The 19431-nt window shown below is 44.3% G+C and overlaps 1 protein-coding gene across 2 annotated transcripts in view; it reads right to left on the bottom strand.

Annotated features, from left to right (window-relative positions):
* Positions 1-19431, bottom strand: part of TMC5 (transmembrane channel like 5) — a 50153-nt gene that overhangs the window by 13340 nt on the left and 17382 nt on the right. For both annotated transcript variants that reach the window (XM_049638337.1, XM_049638338.1), the window contains 9 exons: positions 15918-16069; positions 14045-14189; positions 12482-12637; positions 9234-9385; positions 6549-6627; positions 5696-5793; positions 3937-4032; positions 352-427; positions 31-164 (listed from right to left, as the gene is read on the bottom strand). In XM_049638337.1, coding sequence (XP_049494294.1) covers positions 31-164; positions 352-427; positions 3937-4032; positions 5696-5793; positions 6549-6627; positions 9234-9385; positions 12482-12637; positions 14045-14189; positions 15918-16069 — 1088 coding nt within the window. The remainder of the gene's footprint in view (positions 1-30; positions 165-351; positions 428-3936; positions 4033-5695; positions 5794-6548; positions 6628-9233; positions 9386-12481; positions 12638-14044; positions 14190-15917; positions 16070-19431) is intronic.

Raw genomic sequence — 19431 nt, 5'->3', positions numbered from 1 at the left:
AAGACCTCTCCACAAGCCACGGTTTCCTACCTCCAGATGGTGATGGCCAGGGTGCACAGGACCCCGGTGAAGGATGGGAAAAAGAGCAAGAAGATGAAGAAAGTCATCATCTGTGAGGCTCGCCAGGCTTTGCTCGGAGGCTGGAAATTCATCCTCAGGCTGATCTGAAGAGAGAGAAGCAGACACCTCCCATCTGTGGCCAGAGGGACAGGCCAGAGGGACCCCAGCCAGGCAATGGCTTCCCGATAACCCTTCCCAGCACCCCTCCCCACTGCCCCCCGACTCAGTTCCAACCACGGGGCCACATGGGACTGGGAGAAGCTAATTGGTTCCACCTTCAGGCTGACTCACGTTTTTGACATAAAACATGATGAAAAGAGTAATCATTTGGATAAAGGGCAGCAGAGGGCAGAAGAAGGTTCCAATCCTATGAGGGAAAAAGGGTGAGTGTCAAAAGTCAGGGGAAACATGAAGACGGAGAATGTGGTGGGGGGAGAGCAGGTACGGGGGGTGTGGAGGGAAGGGAAAGAGGGTGTTACGGACTGAACTGTGCTTCTCCAAAATGCGTATGTTGGAGTCCTAGTACCCCTAGTACCGCAGAATGTGACTATTTGGAGAAGGGGCCTTTAAAGAGGTAATTAAAGTAAAAGGAGGTCCCTAGGGTGGGCCCTAATGCAATATAACTGGTGTCCTTAAAAGAAGAGATTAGGACCCAGATACACACAGAGGGACCATGTGAAGACTGTGGAAGCAGGTGCCATCCCACAGGCCGAGGACAGAGGTCTCAGAAGAAACCAACTACGAACACCTTGATCTTGGACCTCTAGCCACCAGAACTGTGAGAAAATAAATTTCTGTTGTTTCAGCCACCCAGTCTGTGATATTTGTTACAGACGCTCTAGCAGACTAATACAGAGGGAGTGTGCTCTATGGCTGTAGACCAGGAGGGTTCCCACCACACCCAGTATACCCGGCTGCTCCCTTTCCAGCTTTGGAAAAGAGAGTTTGCAGAAAGCACAACCCACACACCACCAAATGGTCTTCAGCAAGCCCTAACCTATGTGTCCCGAATGCGGGACATGTCCCCCTGCTTCCTCCATGGCATTCAAGAAGGTCTGAGGTCCCGCAGGGAGAGGCATTAAACTGCACTGAGTTACAGATGGGAAGGGCATTCTCTCTCAATTCTCCCCAATGCTCCTGAGTGCCGAGAGAAGAAAATCTCACTTTGGTGGTCCTAACACTTGCCAACCTCCCTTTGTTCCCAAAAGAAAGGTGGGAGGGGGGAGGTAAAGCTTTAAACTGAGAGCCTTGGCAGATGGGAGCATCCAGCTAGAATTTAATGACTGTTGGTGATTGGCTTGGTTTTATTTTATTTTATTTTTCTTATTTTTTTAAAGTTTATTTATTTATTTTGAGAGAGACAGAGACAGCTTGAGTGGGGAAGGGACAGAGAGAGAGAGAGAGAGAATCCCCAGCAGGCTCCATGATGCTGCCAGAGCAAAGCCCCATGCGGGACTGAACCTTTGGAACCATGAGATCACGACCTGAGCTGAAACCAAGAGTCAGAGGCTCAACCAACTGAGCCACCCAGGTGCCCCTTATTTTATTTTTCTAAAGTGACTGACATTTTTCTTTTTTTTAACAATTTTTTTTATGTTTTTTATTTATTTTTGAGACAGAGAGAGAGCATGAACAGGGGAAGGGCAGAGAGAGAGGGAGACACAGAATCCGAAGCAGCTCCAGGCTCTGAGCTGTCAGCACAGAGCCTGATGCAGGGCTCGAACTCACGAGCAGAGCTCGGACTCACGAACTGCAAGACCATGACCTGAGCCGAAGTCGGACGCTTAACCGACTGAGCCACCCAGGTGCCCCAACATTTTTCTTTAAGTAATCTCTACACCCACGATGGGCCTCAAACTCACGACCCCAAGATCAAGAAAGATCAAGAGTCAGATGCTCTACCAACTGAGCCACCCAGGTGCTCTGGGTTTTGTTTTATTTTTTAAGTTACTTGCAGTCTCTCTCAAATGACTCTGATTTTCCATTCTGGTGGTAAAATAAAGACTCCTTTAAAAATGTATTTAGGGGCACCTGGGTGGCTCGGTCAGTTAAGCATCTAACTCTTAATTTCAGCTCAGGTTATGATCGCACAGTTTATGGGTTCGGGCCCCACACCAGGCTCTGTGCCGACAGCATGGAGCCTGCATGGGATTCTTCCTCTCTCTCCGCTCCTCCCCTGTGTGCTCTCTACCTCTCTCCCTCAAAAATAAATAAATAACCATTAAAAAAAATAAAAAATAAAACATTTTTAAAAAGGCAAACTATATAAAAGATAATACTAAGTAAAAACCAGTACCGGTGATATATAGATAAGCCAAAAAATAGGCAGGCTGGTGTGCAAAAGGCTGAAGTTTGGGACACACTTACCTCACCTCATCTCTACCACTGTCCCTAACATACATTGCCTTTCTGTCACCCTGTTATCTTCTTTTATTTAAAAAAAAATTTTTTTAACCTTTTATTTATTTTTGAGACAGGGAGAGACAGAGCATGAACAGGGGAGGGTCAGAAAGAGGGAGACACAGAATCTGAAACAGGCTCTGAGCTGTCAGCACAGAGCCGATGCAGGGCTCGAACTCACAGATTGTGAGATCATAACCTGAGCAGAAGTCGGCCGCCCAACTGACTGAGCCACCAAGGAGCCCCTGTTATCTTCTTTTAAAGCTCATCATCAAAGGCAACATTCTCCTAAAACCCACAGAGGTTAAATCTATAATTTCCATGGAGAAAAGAAAAGATACATGTGTTTTCAATTGTGCTTATTTGCAATTTATTAACACAAACCATAAAGACCCATTATTACAATGGCCATCTCTGATTGCAACTTCTTCCCCCTTGCTGCTAACATTTCCCTTTGGAACCTTCATTAATGGTCAATAGTATGAGGGCTTGGTTTCTAGGGCTCAAAAACCTGGCCAAAGTAAGCACTCAATAAATGGAGCCATATTGTTATTACCACATCAGCTGATTTATGCACATCATTTATTAAAAAACAAAAAACTTAAGAGTGCTCATAAGTACAATATAATCCAGCAATTCTACTTCTGGGTATATATCCAAAAGAACTGAGGGGCGCCTGGGTGGCTCAGTCAGTTAAACATCTGACTTTGGCTTAGGTCATGATCTTGTGGTTTACGAGTTCGAGCCCCACGTTGGGATCTGTGCTGACAGCTCACAGCCTGGAGCCTGCTTTGGATTCTGTGTCTCCCTCTCTCTCTGCCCCTTCCCCACTGGCACTCTGTCTCTGTCTCTAAAAAATAAGCGTAAAAAAAAAAAAGAATTGAAAGCAGGGTCTCAGAGAGATATTTGCACACCCATAATCATAGCTGCATTATTCACAATAACCAAGAGGTAGAAGCAACCCAAATGTCCACCCATGGGTGAATGGATAAACATGTGGTATATCCATACAGCAGAATATTATTCAGCCTTACAAAGGAAGGAAGTGCTGATACATGCTACAATATGCATGAACCTGAAGAACATTATGCTAAATGAAATAAGCCAATCACAAAAAGATAAATTGTGTGTGATTCCACTTACATAAAGTATCTAGAGTAGTCAAACTCCGAAAGACAGAAAATGGAATGCTGGTTGCTAGCGGGGTAGGGGAAGGAGGAAATGGGGAGTTCTTGTTTAATGGGTATGGTGTTTCAGTTTTGCAAGATGAAAAGAGTTCTGGAGACCTGTGGCACAGCTATGTGAATGTATTCAACACTGCTGAACCATACATTTAAAAATAGTTAAGATGATAAATATTATATTATGTATATTCCTACCACAATTTTTAAAAGGTGCTCATAAGGGTGACAAACAGCCACAATATCCCCACTTAGAAAATATTTCTGAGTCAGTCTGAAGATTCTCAAAACTTACCACACCAGAGTTTGTGCATAGATCAGTTCTAGGACGTTCCTGGCGATGTCAAACTCCTGTAAACCAAGGCTCGTTGGAAACTGCATTCCAATGAGTCTGTGAAAACATCGCTGAGTTTAGTGCCCCAACCATCAACCCTCTCCTTCAGAAGATTCCCCACAATCAACAAAGTAGAGCATCACCAGTTTGGAATAAAGTCATAAGTTCTTTTGCAAATTTTTGAAAAGTTCCAAGTGTAAGTGTATTTTTGAAGAAAGAATTGAAGGAATGGAGGGAAAATGGAACTATCACAATGCATTCGAGCAGAGGTACTGCTGAAGTGGTTTACAAAATTCTAGGGCCGCCTGGGTGGCTCAGTTGGTTGAACGTTTGACTCTTGATTTCGGCTCACATCATGATCTCACAGTTCGTGAGTAAGAGCCTGGTGTCGATGTCTGTGCTGACAGTGCAGAGCCTGCTTGGGATTCTCATTCTCTCTCTCTCTCTCTCTCTCTCTCTCTCTCCCTGCCCCTTCCCTGGTTGCGTGCGGATTCTCTCTCCCAAAATAAATAAAGATTTTTTTTTAAATTCTAGAGACCATTATTTAAGTTATCCCATATATTATTTAAATAGATAGTTAACTATAAGTTAACAATAGATATTATATAAATGAGATAATTATTAAAATTATCCTACCTATTATCACTCTTTGCTTGTTAAACCTGTTTTTTCAGGACCAGGTAACTCAGCATTTCCTAACCCCCCTAAATGGAAAAGTTTTCCATGTTTGGTTACTGTTATCAGATTAATAGGGTTTCCCCATTTTCTAAATCCACAAGAGGAAACCAAGATCTCCATTTATCCTGAGGAAACTTGAGACAGAGAGGATGCTAATAATAAAAAGAAAAAAATGCCATCAAAGATACAAAAACAAAACAAAAAACCTCCTAACCTCTACATCTAGACCTTGGACAGAGGCTGTAATAAAAGTGAGTTTGGGCAGACTGAGTGTAGAAATAGGGCACGCAACCTACCCCCTGAGGAAAGAATCATTATTGTGTTATGCTATCTTATCACTGGGGCAGCTTACAGAAATATGTACATGTCTATAAGGAATGAGATGCTCATCATATTATTAACACATAAATGAACAGATCAATAGAAGAGGACTATACATGGGCCAATGACAACACTGCCTCAGTTCTGTACACCTGGTGTCTAAAATCACAATTAGCACATGAATCAAAGTCAATTAAATGGATCATGAGATAAATCTATAGGTGTTGTCATAGAAAGATGCCACAGCATAATGTTAAAAAGAATAAGGGCAAAGTCCACAATGATTTTCAGCAGGACCCAATTTTTATCTTTGAAACTATATAATACAGTCACACACACAAAGCAATATGTGCACAGAAAAATCTGGAAGAATATACACTACAATTAAAATGATCTGTGGTGGAAAGTTCTCAAAGACTTTCACTTTCTATGTTTGCATCCAGTAATGTCTTTATCTCAAGAGAAGTTTGTAAAGGGTTAGCTGAATGAACTTGCACAACAGGACTGTCAGATCAAAGTGAAATTTTGGTTAATTTCAGAAGCAAGCAACGTCCCAAAGAACAACAGGCAGACTTGTCACAGTGCATACTTGAAATAAATAAGGGATGCTTATGTGCTAACTATAGTAAGCGTAAGGGATACCCATACTTCTGGCTCAGCCAAGACTCTGGCTCTGGTTCCAACATCAGGTACTAATGACTCAAGGCTGATAAATATTTACCTCCTCAGGAATTCCCCCAGTAAGGAATCAGCTAAAGAGAATACAAAATCCATCAGAAGGAGCCGGTAGATTTCCTGGCCAATGAGAGTTTCCCAACACTGTAAGGTAAACAAGAGTCAGGATGTGGGAAGGGGCTGTTGGTTCTGCCCAGTGCCCTTCTGGCACCCTACACTCATTAGGACATGGTTGCTGGCCAATGTGACTGGGTCCTTGTACATCCAGAAAACCAGACCCACTCTGGGCAGTGACACACCATTAATTTGTTGAGTTTGGTTTCAAGGGTGTTTATTCCCTTTCTGTGTTGCTTTTCCCCCATTAAGCTTGCCCTCCACGTGCACCCCAAACTTTCCCTTCTCACTATCTCTCCTCTTAAAACTTTTCATCCCTGTCCTATGCCCTCTGGATCCCATTTCTCAGCCAGGGCTAGCAGAAGGCATCAATGGCAACAATACCTTTACTCTTTGTTTATTAACCTTATGAAAATCCGTTAATACTTATTTGACTAAGAAAGTGGCCTAGAGGTTTAGCAGGCTGGCACAAATTGGAAGGCTGACTTAGTTCATGAAACTGGTGATCAATTATTACCTCTGCAGGAAGTCAGTGCTATGAACTGATGGACCGGGAGCTTTTAGATTTGATTGAACAAGGAGAGGGATGTTTTGAGTGCACAGCCCAAGGATGGATGGATGGATGGATGGATGGGTGGATGGATGGGTGGATGGATGGAAGGAAGAATATTATATCAACTCTAAGATCATGAGTAGAAACTCTGAGAAACCAGAGAAATTCACTTCCTCCCTGGTATTCAAAGGTTAAGAAAAAAACTCAAGGCAGAACAGCACAGAAATCTCACCTCTTCACCAGCCTGGGCCACAATGTTGAGCCAATAGTAACAAAGAATTCCAATGATTGATATTTTCAGAAAGATGTTTCTAAATAACAGAAGAGAAAACAACTATTGTTACCTTCCATGACAGTCATTAGTACTGTTTGCTAATAATTCCTTTTGGTCACATGGTAGGACTGAAATTCCCGCTCCCGTGTGGTTTGACTGGGGCCAATATGGCTAGTTCTGGCAAGTAATTTGTGAGCAGAAGTGATGTGTGTCACTTTGCGTCATTCTAGGCTGGAGCACTGAAATGCCAGCGAGGCTCTCTGGAACTCACTGTCTTCCGTCTGGAATGGGCATCAGCAATATTTGAGACGGTTGCTGCTGTCAGCCTGGATCCCTGTATGAATGACATGACCAAAACCACCTGCCATCCACAATGGACACATAATATGAACAAGAACTAAATCTTTGTGTTCGAAGCCACTGAGATTAGGGAGATAGGGGATGTTTGTTACTGCAGCAAAACCTAACTTATTTCAACTGATATACCCTCTTTCAGTGCATTCCAAACTATCTGATTTCGCTTCTCATTGTAATAATAATAAATGTACTTACTTTTAATTGGGTGCTGAGCATGGGCAGTACATTGTGCTAAGAACCTCACTAAATCACCTTAATCTTCACAGCTTAATGTTTACAATTTTGCTGCCATTCTTACTTTCTACAACTCTGTCATCAGGTAGATAGAATTTTTATGTCTATCTTACTGATGAGGACACTGAAGTTCAGCGATGACACAATGTGTCCAAGGGCACACAGCTTGTGAGGGCCATGACAAAGACTGAAACTGAGGACGATCTCTTAAACCTAGTCACTTTGCCAAAGTCAATAGCTGCTGGTTTTAATAGGGCTTCAGCCCTGGTGTGCCACGAACTGTGTGCCACTAGACCAGGGGTTCTCAAAGTGTGTCCTCTGAACCAGCAGCATCAGCCTCATCCGCAAACCTGCTAGAAAGGCAAATTTTCAGGCCCCACCCTAGACCCACTGAATCAGAAACCCTGGAGACAGGACCAAGAAATCCCTTCAGGTAATTCTGATGTATGCTGAAGGTTGAGAACCTTTGTGTTAGACTCTGAAGTTCCATGAAGGAAGGGCACTAGATCTTTCTCAGTGCCAGATCCCCAATCTCTTGCCTAGTGCCTAGCCTGTGATACACCCTCACTGTCTACTGGATTAACACATCAGGAGACCTTTATTGCAGTGTAGCTTCAAGTTAAACTTGAAAACACACTCTTCTATGCTGAGAAAAATCTCGTCTCAGATCAAAAAGAACCGTGTAGGGGCGCCTGGGTGGTGCAGTCGGTTAAGCGTCCGACTTCAGCCAGGTCACGATCTCGCGGTCCGTGAGTTCGAGCCCCGCGTCGGGCTCTGGGCTGATGGCTCGGAGCCTGGAGCCTGTTTCCGATTCTGTGTCTCCCTCTCTCTCTGCCCCTCCCCCGTTCATGCTCTGTCTCTCTCTGTCCCAAAAATAAATAAAAAACGTTGAAAAAAAATTAAAAAAAAAAAAAAAAGAACCGTGTATTTCTGAGAGTTCCCATTTTCTCTTCATGCAAAGATTTTGAATATTTTGTTGAAGCTGTACAAAGGGCTGATGTATATTAAAAGACAACTAAACTCTTAAATGATCAGAAAAACACAAAGAGCAAATTTATTGGTTCAAAATGGCCCACTGAGCATACATGTCTAACCACCTCTTCATCCAAATTCTCCAGATGAAGTTGGAGAGCTGGCCAGGAGCCAGATCTCCCAGGCCATAGAAGGCAAGGGCTCTGGAACTGATCAGTAAAGAAACTCAGTCTACATTGTACTGACCTGTTGTCATAAACACCATAAACAGGAACTGGTCAGGGAACCAGCCAGGAAGGAGCAAGGACAAAATTTGGGTTGTTTTATGCTTTGTTTATCGAAACCTTGGGGTCACCTCTAGCACAAAAAGGCACCCCCTCCCAGCCAACTAATTGCCAGAAGCAACCCCTCTACCTCCATTTGGGTGCCTGAATTACAAAAATGCATCTCTTGGGGCTCCTGGGTGGCTTAGTCCAAGCGTCCAAGTTCGACTCAGGTCATGATCTCGTGGTTCACGAGTTCAAGCCCCGTGTTGGGCTCTGTGCTGACAGCTCAGAGCCTGGAGGCTACTTCAGATTCAGTGTGTCCCTCTCCCTCTGCCCCTCCCTACTTGTGCTCTCTCTCTCTACCTCAAAAATAAGTAAACATTAAAAAAAATTTTTTTTTAATGCACCTCTTTCTCCCAGCTGAGGCAGTGGCTACCAAGGCTCACAGCTTGACTAATGCAAACTCTAGATGAATTTCAGTCCCTACACAACTCATCAGCCAGGCACCCTTCTGCAGTATACAACATGAACATCTGTACATCTCATAACTGAGAAAAACTATGAAAATCCTCAGGCCGATAGCAATTTGGAAAGGTAAGCTATTACTCTGAGCAAAAGACTGATGTACTTAATTGTATACCTGAGAGCGTTTTGGATTTTATGTCTATTAACCCACCCCATACAAACATACTTTATTCTTGAAATCCTTTCTGGAAAACAGAACTCTGGTACTTGAGCATAACCCTCTGTAGCTCCCACCTCACTTCCCTCCCTGGAAATACAGGCTGGTGGTGGGCGTGGCAGACACACCTACCGGATGAGGAGGATGTAGACTTCGCGCCTCGGCGTCTCATACCTCTCCACCAGCCTGAACAGGGAGTAGAGGCGTGGCGTTGCCAGGTTGATGCAGGACACGAGGAAAGGCAGTAACAGCACTGCTCCAGGGTTCTGGTGGTTCTTCAGGAACTACAGGGGATGCAGGGAGAGAATCGAGATGCCAAGCGTGCACGGAACTCCTCTCTGCCTCACGCAGAAGACCCCACACAATGGGGAAACCCCAGTGGTAGCCCCTCTGGGGTTAGCTCGTACGCTACGGGTTATTGAGCACTTACCCTGCGCCCAGCATTACCCACGTGATCACGTGATCACGTTTAATTCTCACAGCCCAGCAGGTGGGTATTAATAGACTGACTGGCAAATGGAGGCTCAGAGAGGTAAAAATGCTTGCCTGGGGTCACCGAGGCAGATTTGAACTGGGTCCATCTGACTCAGGGGCCTGAACTCAAAACAGCCATTCTGTGACTTTACTGTCCTTAGCAAGAGGTCTGCAGCAATGAGAATGTGTTTCCTGGCTGTTGGAGCAAAAGCTTGAATCCGCGGAAGCTATAGTACAAGGGTATTGAGCGCTGCAGACTTTCTCCGCCTGTCTCCTGCGTGGCCCTATTCATTTTCACCAGGCTTTTCTTGGGTGCTGAATCAGGGGAAAGGGAGCCTCTGTTAGCCCATGGCACACCTTCCTATGAGGTCCAAAGAGGCACCCCCTTCCTTCATGTGGATGCAACACCCTGGCACTTGGTTTGGAGTGGGGTGAAGGCTGCCCTCAACCAGGAATCCTTGGAGTCAGGGATTCCAGTGGATTTATCTTCTGTCTCACACTACCTCCTTCCCACCCCTAGGCCTGACCCTGCCTCCCTTTATCTCTGGGTGGTTTCAAAAGCCCCACTTGCACTTTTGGAAGTATTTTTGTAGCCAAGGTAACCTGGGTTCAAATGTTGTCCCCTCTCCCATGCTTATGAGCTATAAGGTCTGAAGCCAGATGCATAGCTTCCCTGGGCCTCTTTTCCTGTCTGTGTGATGGGGAGATTATCATGTGACCCACAGAGTCATTGCAAGAATTAAATGAGGGGCGCCTGGGTAGCTCAGTCGATTAAGCTTCTGACTCGATTTTGGCTCAGGTCATCATCTTATGGTTCATCAGAATAAGATCAAGCTCAGAGTCGGGCTCTGCACTGACAGCGTGAAGCCTGCCTGGGATTCTCTCTCCCCCTCTCTTTTTTCCTCTCCCCTATTCATGCACACATAAGTGCATGTTCTCTCTCTCTCTTTCTCTGTTTCTCTCTCAGTTGATGCCCTAATTAAAAACAATAAAAGAATTGGGGCGCCTGGGTGGCTCAGTCAGTTGAGCGGCAAACTTCAGCTCAGGTCATGATCTCCTGTTTCCGAGTTCGAGCCCCACGTCGGGCTTGCTGCTGTCAGCCTGTTAGCGCAGAGCCCGCTTCAGATCCTCTGTCCCCCTCTCTCTGCCCCTCCCCCGCTTGCGTTCTCTCAAAAATAAATGAACACTAAAGTAAATAAATAAAAATAAAAGAATTGAATGAAACCAAATAAGGCCAGGTCTGGCCCCTCAACAACATAGGTGAGACATCATTCACAGAAGATTGTAGCTGCCCATGAATGTGACCCCTAGAGTTGTACAAAGAGTTGCTCCTGCCTGGCATTGAGCAGATGTTCAAACAATAGGCTCCACTTCTGCCTCCTCACCTCCTTAGCTGCCCTCCTTCACTTCAGGTGGGTGTGGAGAAAACCTTCCAGGTGAAGAAGAAACTCAGAAGGATTCTTTATGCCTACAGCTGCCTGGTCACAGTTTCTACCCTGGGTAGGCATTGCCAGGCCCTTAAGCACTGAGACTTAATTTCCCCTATTTGAGGGCACATCTCAACATGGTTAATGGCAAACTCTTAGTGTTATAATCCCACACCCATTTTCTTGCTGGCTTCTCCTTCACTTGTTCATCCATTTGGTTGTGCACCTACTATGTGTCAAATATTGGGCCTAGAGCCCAGCTACTATCTTTTGAAGATACGTAAAGATACCTGCATAAACAGGCATTTTCAATACCACACATGACAAGAGCACAGGGAAAGCTTGCAGAGTCAGGAGCGTCCAACACAGTCTAGTGAGGGTGGTGGGGGTGAGAGAAAATTTGCTGAGGAAACAGCACCATGCTGAGGTCTGGAGGAGGAGGAGGAGGAGGAGGAGGAGGAGGAGGAGGAGGGGGAGAGGGAGGGGGAGGGAGAGGAGGAGGAGGAATTTGCCCAATGAGGGAATTAGGGCAGGTTGGGTAGAGAATGAACTGCATGTTTTCCTACCGAGAGAAAAGGAAAAACATGGTGTGCTCAGGGAACTGTGGACACACCATTTAGTGTTGCTAGTGTAGAATATGGGTAGTTGTGGGGTGTTGAAGCTAGAGATGTGGGCAGGGGTCAGATCATACAAGACCTGTCGATCATGCCATGGAGGATAAATTTATATCGAGGGTAAAAATAGGAAGTCATTAAAGAAAGTGAAATAATCCGACCAACCTGTACCACAATTCTAGAGGTCGGCAAACTGGCTACAATTAGTTCTATTTCCAGGGGAAAAGCTTAAACCTACAGAAAAACAGTACTTTGCCCAGACCATCCAGCAAATTAGTCTCAGAGTTTATATCATTTGCAAAAAAAAAAAAAAAAAAAAAAAAAAAGGTAATATTCCTTTATTAGTCACAATACTGGGCACGGAGTAGACTCTTCACAAAACTTTTTTCTAGTCCTGACCACACACCTACAAAGCCAGGTACGATCATTCCCGGTTTGCAAGTGAGGAATCCAGAGCTCAGAAAGGTTAAATGGCTCACCAGAGTCCATCAGATCACAACACTTGGAGTGTCTGCTCAGTGCCAGGGGCAGTGGGAGGTGTTAGGAATATAATAATAAAGGAAGAAACCAAAACTTAATCCCACGTCTGCTGCCCAAAGTTCCCATCTCTCCATGGACCCAGAGCTTCTTACTCTGAAGCGTGCATACACATCACCAGGGGGCATTGTCAGGATACAGATTCTGAGGCTGTGAGCCCAGGCAGGGACACAAGATTCTGCATTTTTTCACAAGCTTCCGGCTGATGCCAGTGCTGCCCGCCACAGAGTCTGAGTTCAGTAGCAGCTCCATACCGCCTCCCTCCAGTATCTCATCCCTTCACCTGGTTTTGTGCTCTGGCCCCCAGTGTTCCTGCCCCTCTGGTTACCTCTGAGTTGTTCTCAGCCAAGTAATAAACAGCTACGCAGCAGGCAATGGCCACTCCAGTAGAGACGACCCAGGCTGCCAGGTGGGCCGACACGTGGATCAGCTGCTGATTGAGCGTTAACTTGACGTTCTCCTGACGGATTTCTGACAGGTTTTCCTATACACACAAGGAAGTCAGGTCAGCCCACAGTACCCTATCGTCTGTTAGCAAAGACTCAGCAGGTGAATCTCAGCCACTCTGAGACACAACCCACCCCAGATCCACAGGAGAGAGAAAGGGGGAAGTTCATGATGGACGTGGACTATGAGAGACCCATGGGGAAATCTCAAATGGACCAAGAACCTCTATCACTGTGCCAAACACCTTTTCCATCTTAGAGAAACAGGCCCAACAGAGTGGGACTGTGCTCTTGAGGAAAGCACTTTGAGGTGTCAAGAAAATCTTTTTTGAAGAACAAGGCTGGGTATCTACACCAATGAATTTAACATCTTCAAACCTCTTGTCAAAGCCTCTTTGCTTACAAATTATTCTCCCTCTTTTTTTTTTCCTATTATGTACCCCTCCACCCACGTCCCCTCTAGCAACATCCAGTTTGTCCTCTGTATTTAAGAGTCTGGGGTTGGGGGGCGCCTGGGTGGCTCAGTCAGTTAAGCGGCTGACTTCGGCTCAGGTCATGATCTAGCAGTCCGTGAGTTCGAGCCCCGCGTCAGGCTCTGGGCTGACAGCTCAGAGCCTGGAGACTGTTTCAGATTCTGTGTCTCCCTGTCTCTGACCCTCCTCCGTTCATGCTCTGTCTCTCTCTGTCTCAAAAATAAATAAACGTTAAAAAAAAAAAAAATTTAAAAAAAAAAAAAGAGTCTGGGGTTGGGTATATTTGTTTCTGGTTTTTTTTTCTCTCTCTCTCTCTTTTCTTTCTTTTTAGTAAGTTTTTTCCTATAGACCAGGGTTTCTCACCCTCGGCATTATTAACATTTTCAGCCAGTAATTCTGTATTGTGACAACTCTCCTGTGCACAGCAGAATGTTTAGCAACATCCAGTAGCACCCTCCCCCTAACTGTGACAATCGAAAAAGTCTAGATATGGGGTGTCTGGGTGGCTCCGTCAGTTAGGCGTCTGACTTCAGCTGAGGTCATGACCTTGTAGTTTGTGGGTTCAAGCCTCACATCAAGCTCTGTGCTGACAGCTCAGAGCCTGGAGCCTGCTGCAGACTCCGTGTCTCCCTCTCTGCCTCTCCCCTGCTCATAGTCTGTGCGTCTCTCTCTCAAAAATAAATAAACATTAAAAAAAATAAAAAGTCTCTAGACTCAGCTGGTTAAGCATCCAACTTCAGCTCAGGTCATGATCACATGGTTCATGGGTTCAAGTCCCGCATCAGGCTCTCTGCTGTCTGTACACAGCCCATTTCAGATCCTCTGTCTCTCTCTCTCTGTCTTTCCCCAGCTCGCATGTATGCTCTCTCTTTCATAATTACATTTTTTAATTAAAAAAAAAAAAGAAAAGTTACACACATAGTAAAGGAACTTAGCTGTGGGAAGGTGTTGTGTAAAGCAAGCCTGCCTTACCCTTATCTCCGTGCTAAGATTCTTCTGTTTCAACTTGACAGCTCTTTCATGAGTGATGGTGAAGTCCCAGCAGAAAATAAGTTTAGTGATGCCTCTGGAGTAGATGTGAGGGTTAATAAAGTTGTTCCGGAAATTCCTGGCCATGCTAGGGAAGGCAGAAACCAAAATACTCAAGCGTTATTGAAACAGGCATTGGGGAGTGCAGGAATTAAACAAAGGGGAGTCCTACCATTAACAGTGACAGGCACTGTGGAACAGTCAACCTCAGGTTCTACTGGAACAGTGTGATCACAAACATAATGGTTAAGAGCACTGGCTTCAAGATCTCATAGGTCTGTCTTATAATCCTGGATTGCCAGCTGGGAGATCTTTGTTATTTTAACTGCAATGAGCCTCAGTTTCCACATCTATATAACGGGGATAATAATAGTACCCACCCACAGAGCTTATATGAGAGTTGTATTAGTTTCCTCTAGCTGCTGTACCAAACTGTCCCAAATTTACGTGGCTTAAAACAACACATGTCTACTTATTCTCTTACTAGAAGTCAGAAATCGGAAAATGTTTCTAAAATCAAGGTGTCAGCAGAGCTGTGTTCCTTCCTATCCTTTAGCAGGAAATGTGTTTCCCTGCCTCTTCCAGCTTCTAGAGGCTGCCTGCATTCCTTGGCTGATGGTCCCTCCTGTCTTCAAAGCCAGGAGAGCTGCAGCTTCCATTCTGTCTGACCTTGACCTTCCTGCCTCCCACTTACAAGGACCCTTATGATTAACTGGCCCATTTTAAGATCCTTAACTCAGTCTCATCTACAAAGTCCCTTTTGCCAGGTAAAGTAAGATATTCACGGGTTCTGGGGATTAGGACTTGGACATCTTTGGGAGGCGGGGGAATTGTTCAGCCAGCCACAAGAATCAATGTAGTGGTTATAACAGTAAGCACTTGATAAAGGCAGATGCTAATATCATGGAGACGTCAGCAGGACTCAGTGAAATCAGCCGAGGAAGCACTCAGCACTGAGCCTGGCATGTAAAAAGTGCTGAGTCAATACCTTTCCAAAATTTGCCACCACTAACAGTAGCTTTAGAAACTTTTCCTGGTTTGATAGGACAAAACGAAATCTCATTTTACTCTGAATTGTGTGCTGGCAGTGAGGTTGTTATAGGCTGAACTATACACCCTAAAAACTCCTATGCTGAGAGCCTAACCCCTAACCCCCTAACCTTCAGAAAGCAACAGTATTTGCAGATAAGATCTTTATAGAGGCAATTACGTTAAAATGAGGTCATCAAGGCGGGCCCTCATCCAATATGACTGGTGTCTTTATAAGAAGAGAAGATTAGGACTCAGACATGCACTGAGAAAGACCCTGTTAGGTCACGGTGAGAAGGCAGGCATCTATAAGCCACAGGGAGGCCTCGGAAGAAACCAACCCTGCCAGGACCTTGATCTTACACTTCTAGCCTCCAGAACTTGAGAAGATATATTTCTGTTGTTTAAGCAACCCCGTCTGTGGTACGTTGTTATGGAAGACCGAGGAAAGGTCCTAGGAAGACCTAGGAAAACGAATACAAAGGTTGAACATCTGTACCTCCTCTTTGACAGTTGTCAAGGGACAATTGCCTATCCATGCCCTTCCTTCCATATAACTAGTGGGGTCACTGCATCCCTATTTTCAGACTGACCAATTTCCCTGAAAGCACACAAAAACCTCTCTTCTTTATCCAAACTTACAGTTTGTGTTACAAAACGGGAATGCTCAGACAGCAATAGAAAGTCAAAATTGGAGAGAAACTGTTTCCTGGGGAACTTTTGAGTCTCTTGAATTTTACCTAAATCCAAAATGAGCTGAGGATCGAGAAATGCAGATACTCCATACCTAAATAGCAAACTGAAAAAACAGACGATCAAACACGCTCCGGTTGTGAAGATGTAGGCCAGCTGCATGTTGTAGGGTGCCCCACTGCTCCCGTGTTGGACCGTAGAGTTGGTGTAAAAGCCATAGTACATCACCGTGTCCTGAAAATAACCCTGAAAGAGGCAAGAAGCCAGAGGTCAGGTGGGTCTCTTGAGAAAACAATGACAATGGTCAGCACCCTTCACCTTTTCCATCTGCAAGAAACTTGCATCAGTCAGTTTCGACATTTTGTTGGCAGGGCACCCAAGGTCACTGAGAACATAGATGTTTGGGGGCACCTGGGTAGCTCAGTCAGTTAAGAGTCTGACTTCGGCTCCGGTCATGATCTCACAGCTCATGGGTTCGAGCCCGGCATCGGGCTCTGTGCTGACAGCTCAGAGCCTGGAGCCTGTTTCGGATTCTGTGTCTCCCTCTCTCTCTGCCCCTCCCCGACTCGCGCTCTGTCTCCCTCTGTCTCCCTCTGTCTCAAAAATAAATAAACATTTAAAAAAAAAATAGTCGTTTTATCACTAGGCTCTTTGTTTTTTTGTTTTTGTTTTTGTTTTTTTATTTATTTTTGTGACAGAGAGAGACAGAGCATGAACGGGGGAGGGTCACAGAGACAGGGAGACACAGAATCTGAAACAGGCTCCAGACTCTGAGCTGTCAGCACAGAGCCCGACGCGGGGCTCGAACTCACGGATTGTGAGATCATGACCTGAGCCGAAGTCGGACACTCAACCGACCAAGCCACCCAGGCGCCCCTATCACTAGGCTCTTTGAGTTGGGAAAGGACTCTCAAACCCTCCTTACAGTGGAGGGACCCAGCTGTCACCACCTGAACCCAGTGACCAAGCAAAGCATGACTAAAACCAGGACAGCCAACCATGATGGGCCTCTGTCATCTTAACATGACCATGTTAAGTATTATAGTCAAACATGTTTGATATGAAACAAATCAAGCTGTTAGGTCTAAATTGCAATTTACAGGAAACACGGGCCAGAGGAACAAGTCAGAGAGACTATAAGGATACAATTGATTCCACAAGGTAGGATGTTGGAGTTTGTATAACAACTGGCCTGGTTTCTGCAACAAGCCAATGTCAAGAAAAGAGAGGGCTGTGTCTGGAGAGATCATTCTTTTTTTCTTATTTTTTATTAAAAAAAATTTTTTTTTAATGTTTTTATTTATTTTTGAGACAGAGAGAGAGCATGAGCAGGGGAGGGGCAGAGACAGAGGGAGACACAGAACCTGAAGCAGGCTCCAGGCTCCAAGCTGTCAGCACAGAGCCTGATGCGGGGCTCAAACTCATGGACTGTAAGATCATGACCTGAGCTGAAGTTGGCTGCTTAACTGATTGAGCCACCCAGGCGCCCCTGGAGAGATCATTCTAGATTAATTGCGAATTCAGAGAAAAAGTAACTGAATGCAAACTGGGGCTTTAATTGGATCCTGGTCTGAACAAACAAGCTATGAAAGACATTTTGGGGACCACTGGGAAGATTTGAATATAGTCTGGATTTTGAATGATATTTTTAATTTTGCTAGGTGTGACAACTGCAGAAAGTGTCCTTATTTCGCAAAGATGCATGTTGAAGAAATTTGGAGTAAAATGTCCTAATGTCTGTAATTTACTGTGAAATGCTTACAAAAAATAGTAAGATAAAACAATGTGGTTAAACTTTAACAATTTAGAAACCTGCATAGTAGGCATATGAGTGTTCATTTACTACTCTTTATTTCCTGTATGTTTGAATTTTTTCATAATAAAATGTTACATATATACAAATATAAAAATATAGATCAGGGTGCCTGAGGGGCTCAGTTAAGCATCCAACTCTTGATCTCAGCTCAGGTCATGATCTCACGGTTCATGGGTTCGAGCCCTGCATCCAGCTCTGTGTTGACAGCATGGAGCCTTGCTTGGGATTCTCTCTCTCTCTGCCCCTCACCTGTTTGTACTTCATCTCAAAATAAGTAAATAATCTTTAAAAAATAAAGCCCTAGGGGCACCTGGATGGCTCAGTCGGTTAAGCGTCCGATTTCGGCTCAGGTCATGATCTCGCAGTTTTTGAGTTCGAGCCCCGCATCAGGTTTTGTGCTGACAGCTCAGAGCCTGGAGCCTGCTTCAGATTCTGTGTCTCGCTGTCTCTCTGCCCCTCCCCTGCTCATGCTCTGTGTCTCTCTGTCTCTCAATTATAAGTAAATGTTAAAAAAAATTTTTTTAAATAAAAATAAAAACAAAGCCCTAAAAAATAAGTTAAATTAAAAATATACATCACAACAAGGAGAATGAAAGTAAATGAGGAAGAAATTTACATAATAATAATTCTCACTTAATGCACTTAACACAAGGGAGAATTTTTAACAGAAAAAGAAATTTAAAAAGATAAATGGGAGAACTTGATTTTGAACATTCTACTTCAAGAGTCGGCAAATTTTTTCTGTGAAGAGCTAGATAATAAATATCTGGCTTGGTAGCTATAGCAACAACTCCACTCGGCCACCGTAGCAGGAAGGCATCACAGACACCTAAACAAATGGATGTGACCGAGTTCCAGAAGGACTTTATTTATGGACACAAATTTGAGTTTCACGTATAATTTTCATGTTTCACAAAATGTCATCCCTGTTTTGATTTTTTTTCAACCATTTAAAAATGTAGAAACCAATCTTAGTTCATCGGCTGTACAACACTAGGCGGCAGGCCAGATTTGGCCCCAGCTATAGTTTGTCAGTCCCTGGTCTACAGAATGCTAGTGGCAGAAATCTCTTCTAGAAGGTAAACTCACAAGGCAGGGGCTATAAGTGTCAATAGGGAGATGGGTAAACAAATTATAGCTGCTGTTAAAAAGAATACTATGGACTGGGACACCTGGGTGGCTCAGTCGGTTAAGTGTCCGACTTTTGCTCAGGTCATGATCTCACAACTAGTGAGTTCGAGCCCTGACTCCAACTCTGCGCTGACAGCTCAGAGCCTGGAGCCTGCTCCGGATTCTGTGTTTCGCTCTCTTCTACCCCTCCCCCACTCATGCTCTCTCTTTCAAAAATAAATAAATATTTAAAAAAAAAAAAAGAGTACTGTGGATCTATATAGATGCTCAAGATACATAGTAAAACAAAAAAATGTTGCAAAAACCTGTAGTATCCTGTTTTCTTTAGGAAAGAAGAAGGAAGAAAAACAGTGGACAAAGATAGGCTCTAAGCTAGGCCATTAGACAAGGGAAGAAGACTAATGTGGACCTTCACCTAATTTTCTCTCTTTTACAGTAGCAACTTTCCCCCCCTCTGTCTCTGCCCCTCCCCTGCTCTCTCTGTCTCTCAAAAATAAATAAACATTTTTCAAAAAATTTACAGTAGGAACTTTAAAAGGAGCATTGTATTTTGTACAAAGAAAAAGAAAAAAGAAAAAAAAGGTAGCTCTACAAACACCAATATGACATATCCACCACAAAGCAGATGAAAGAAAGTGAGTCATAGGTGGTATATGTGAAT

This window comes from Panthera uncia, chromosome E3 (genome assembly GCF_023721935.1).
Source record: "Panthera uncia isolate 11264 chromosome E3, Puncia_PCG_1.0, whole genome shotgun sequence".
NCBI classification, from domain to species: Eukaryota; Metazoa; Chordata; class Mammalia; order Carnivora; family Felidae; genus Panthera; species Panthera uncia.
This window is presented reverse-complemented; position numbering and strand designations above follow the sequence as displayed.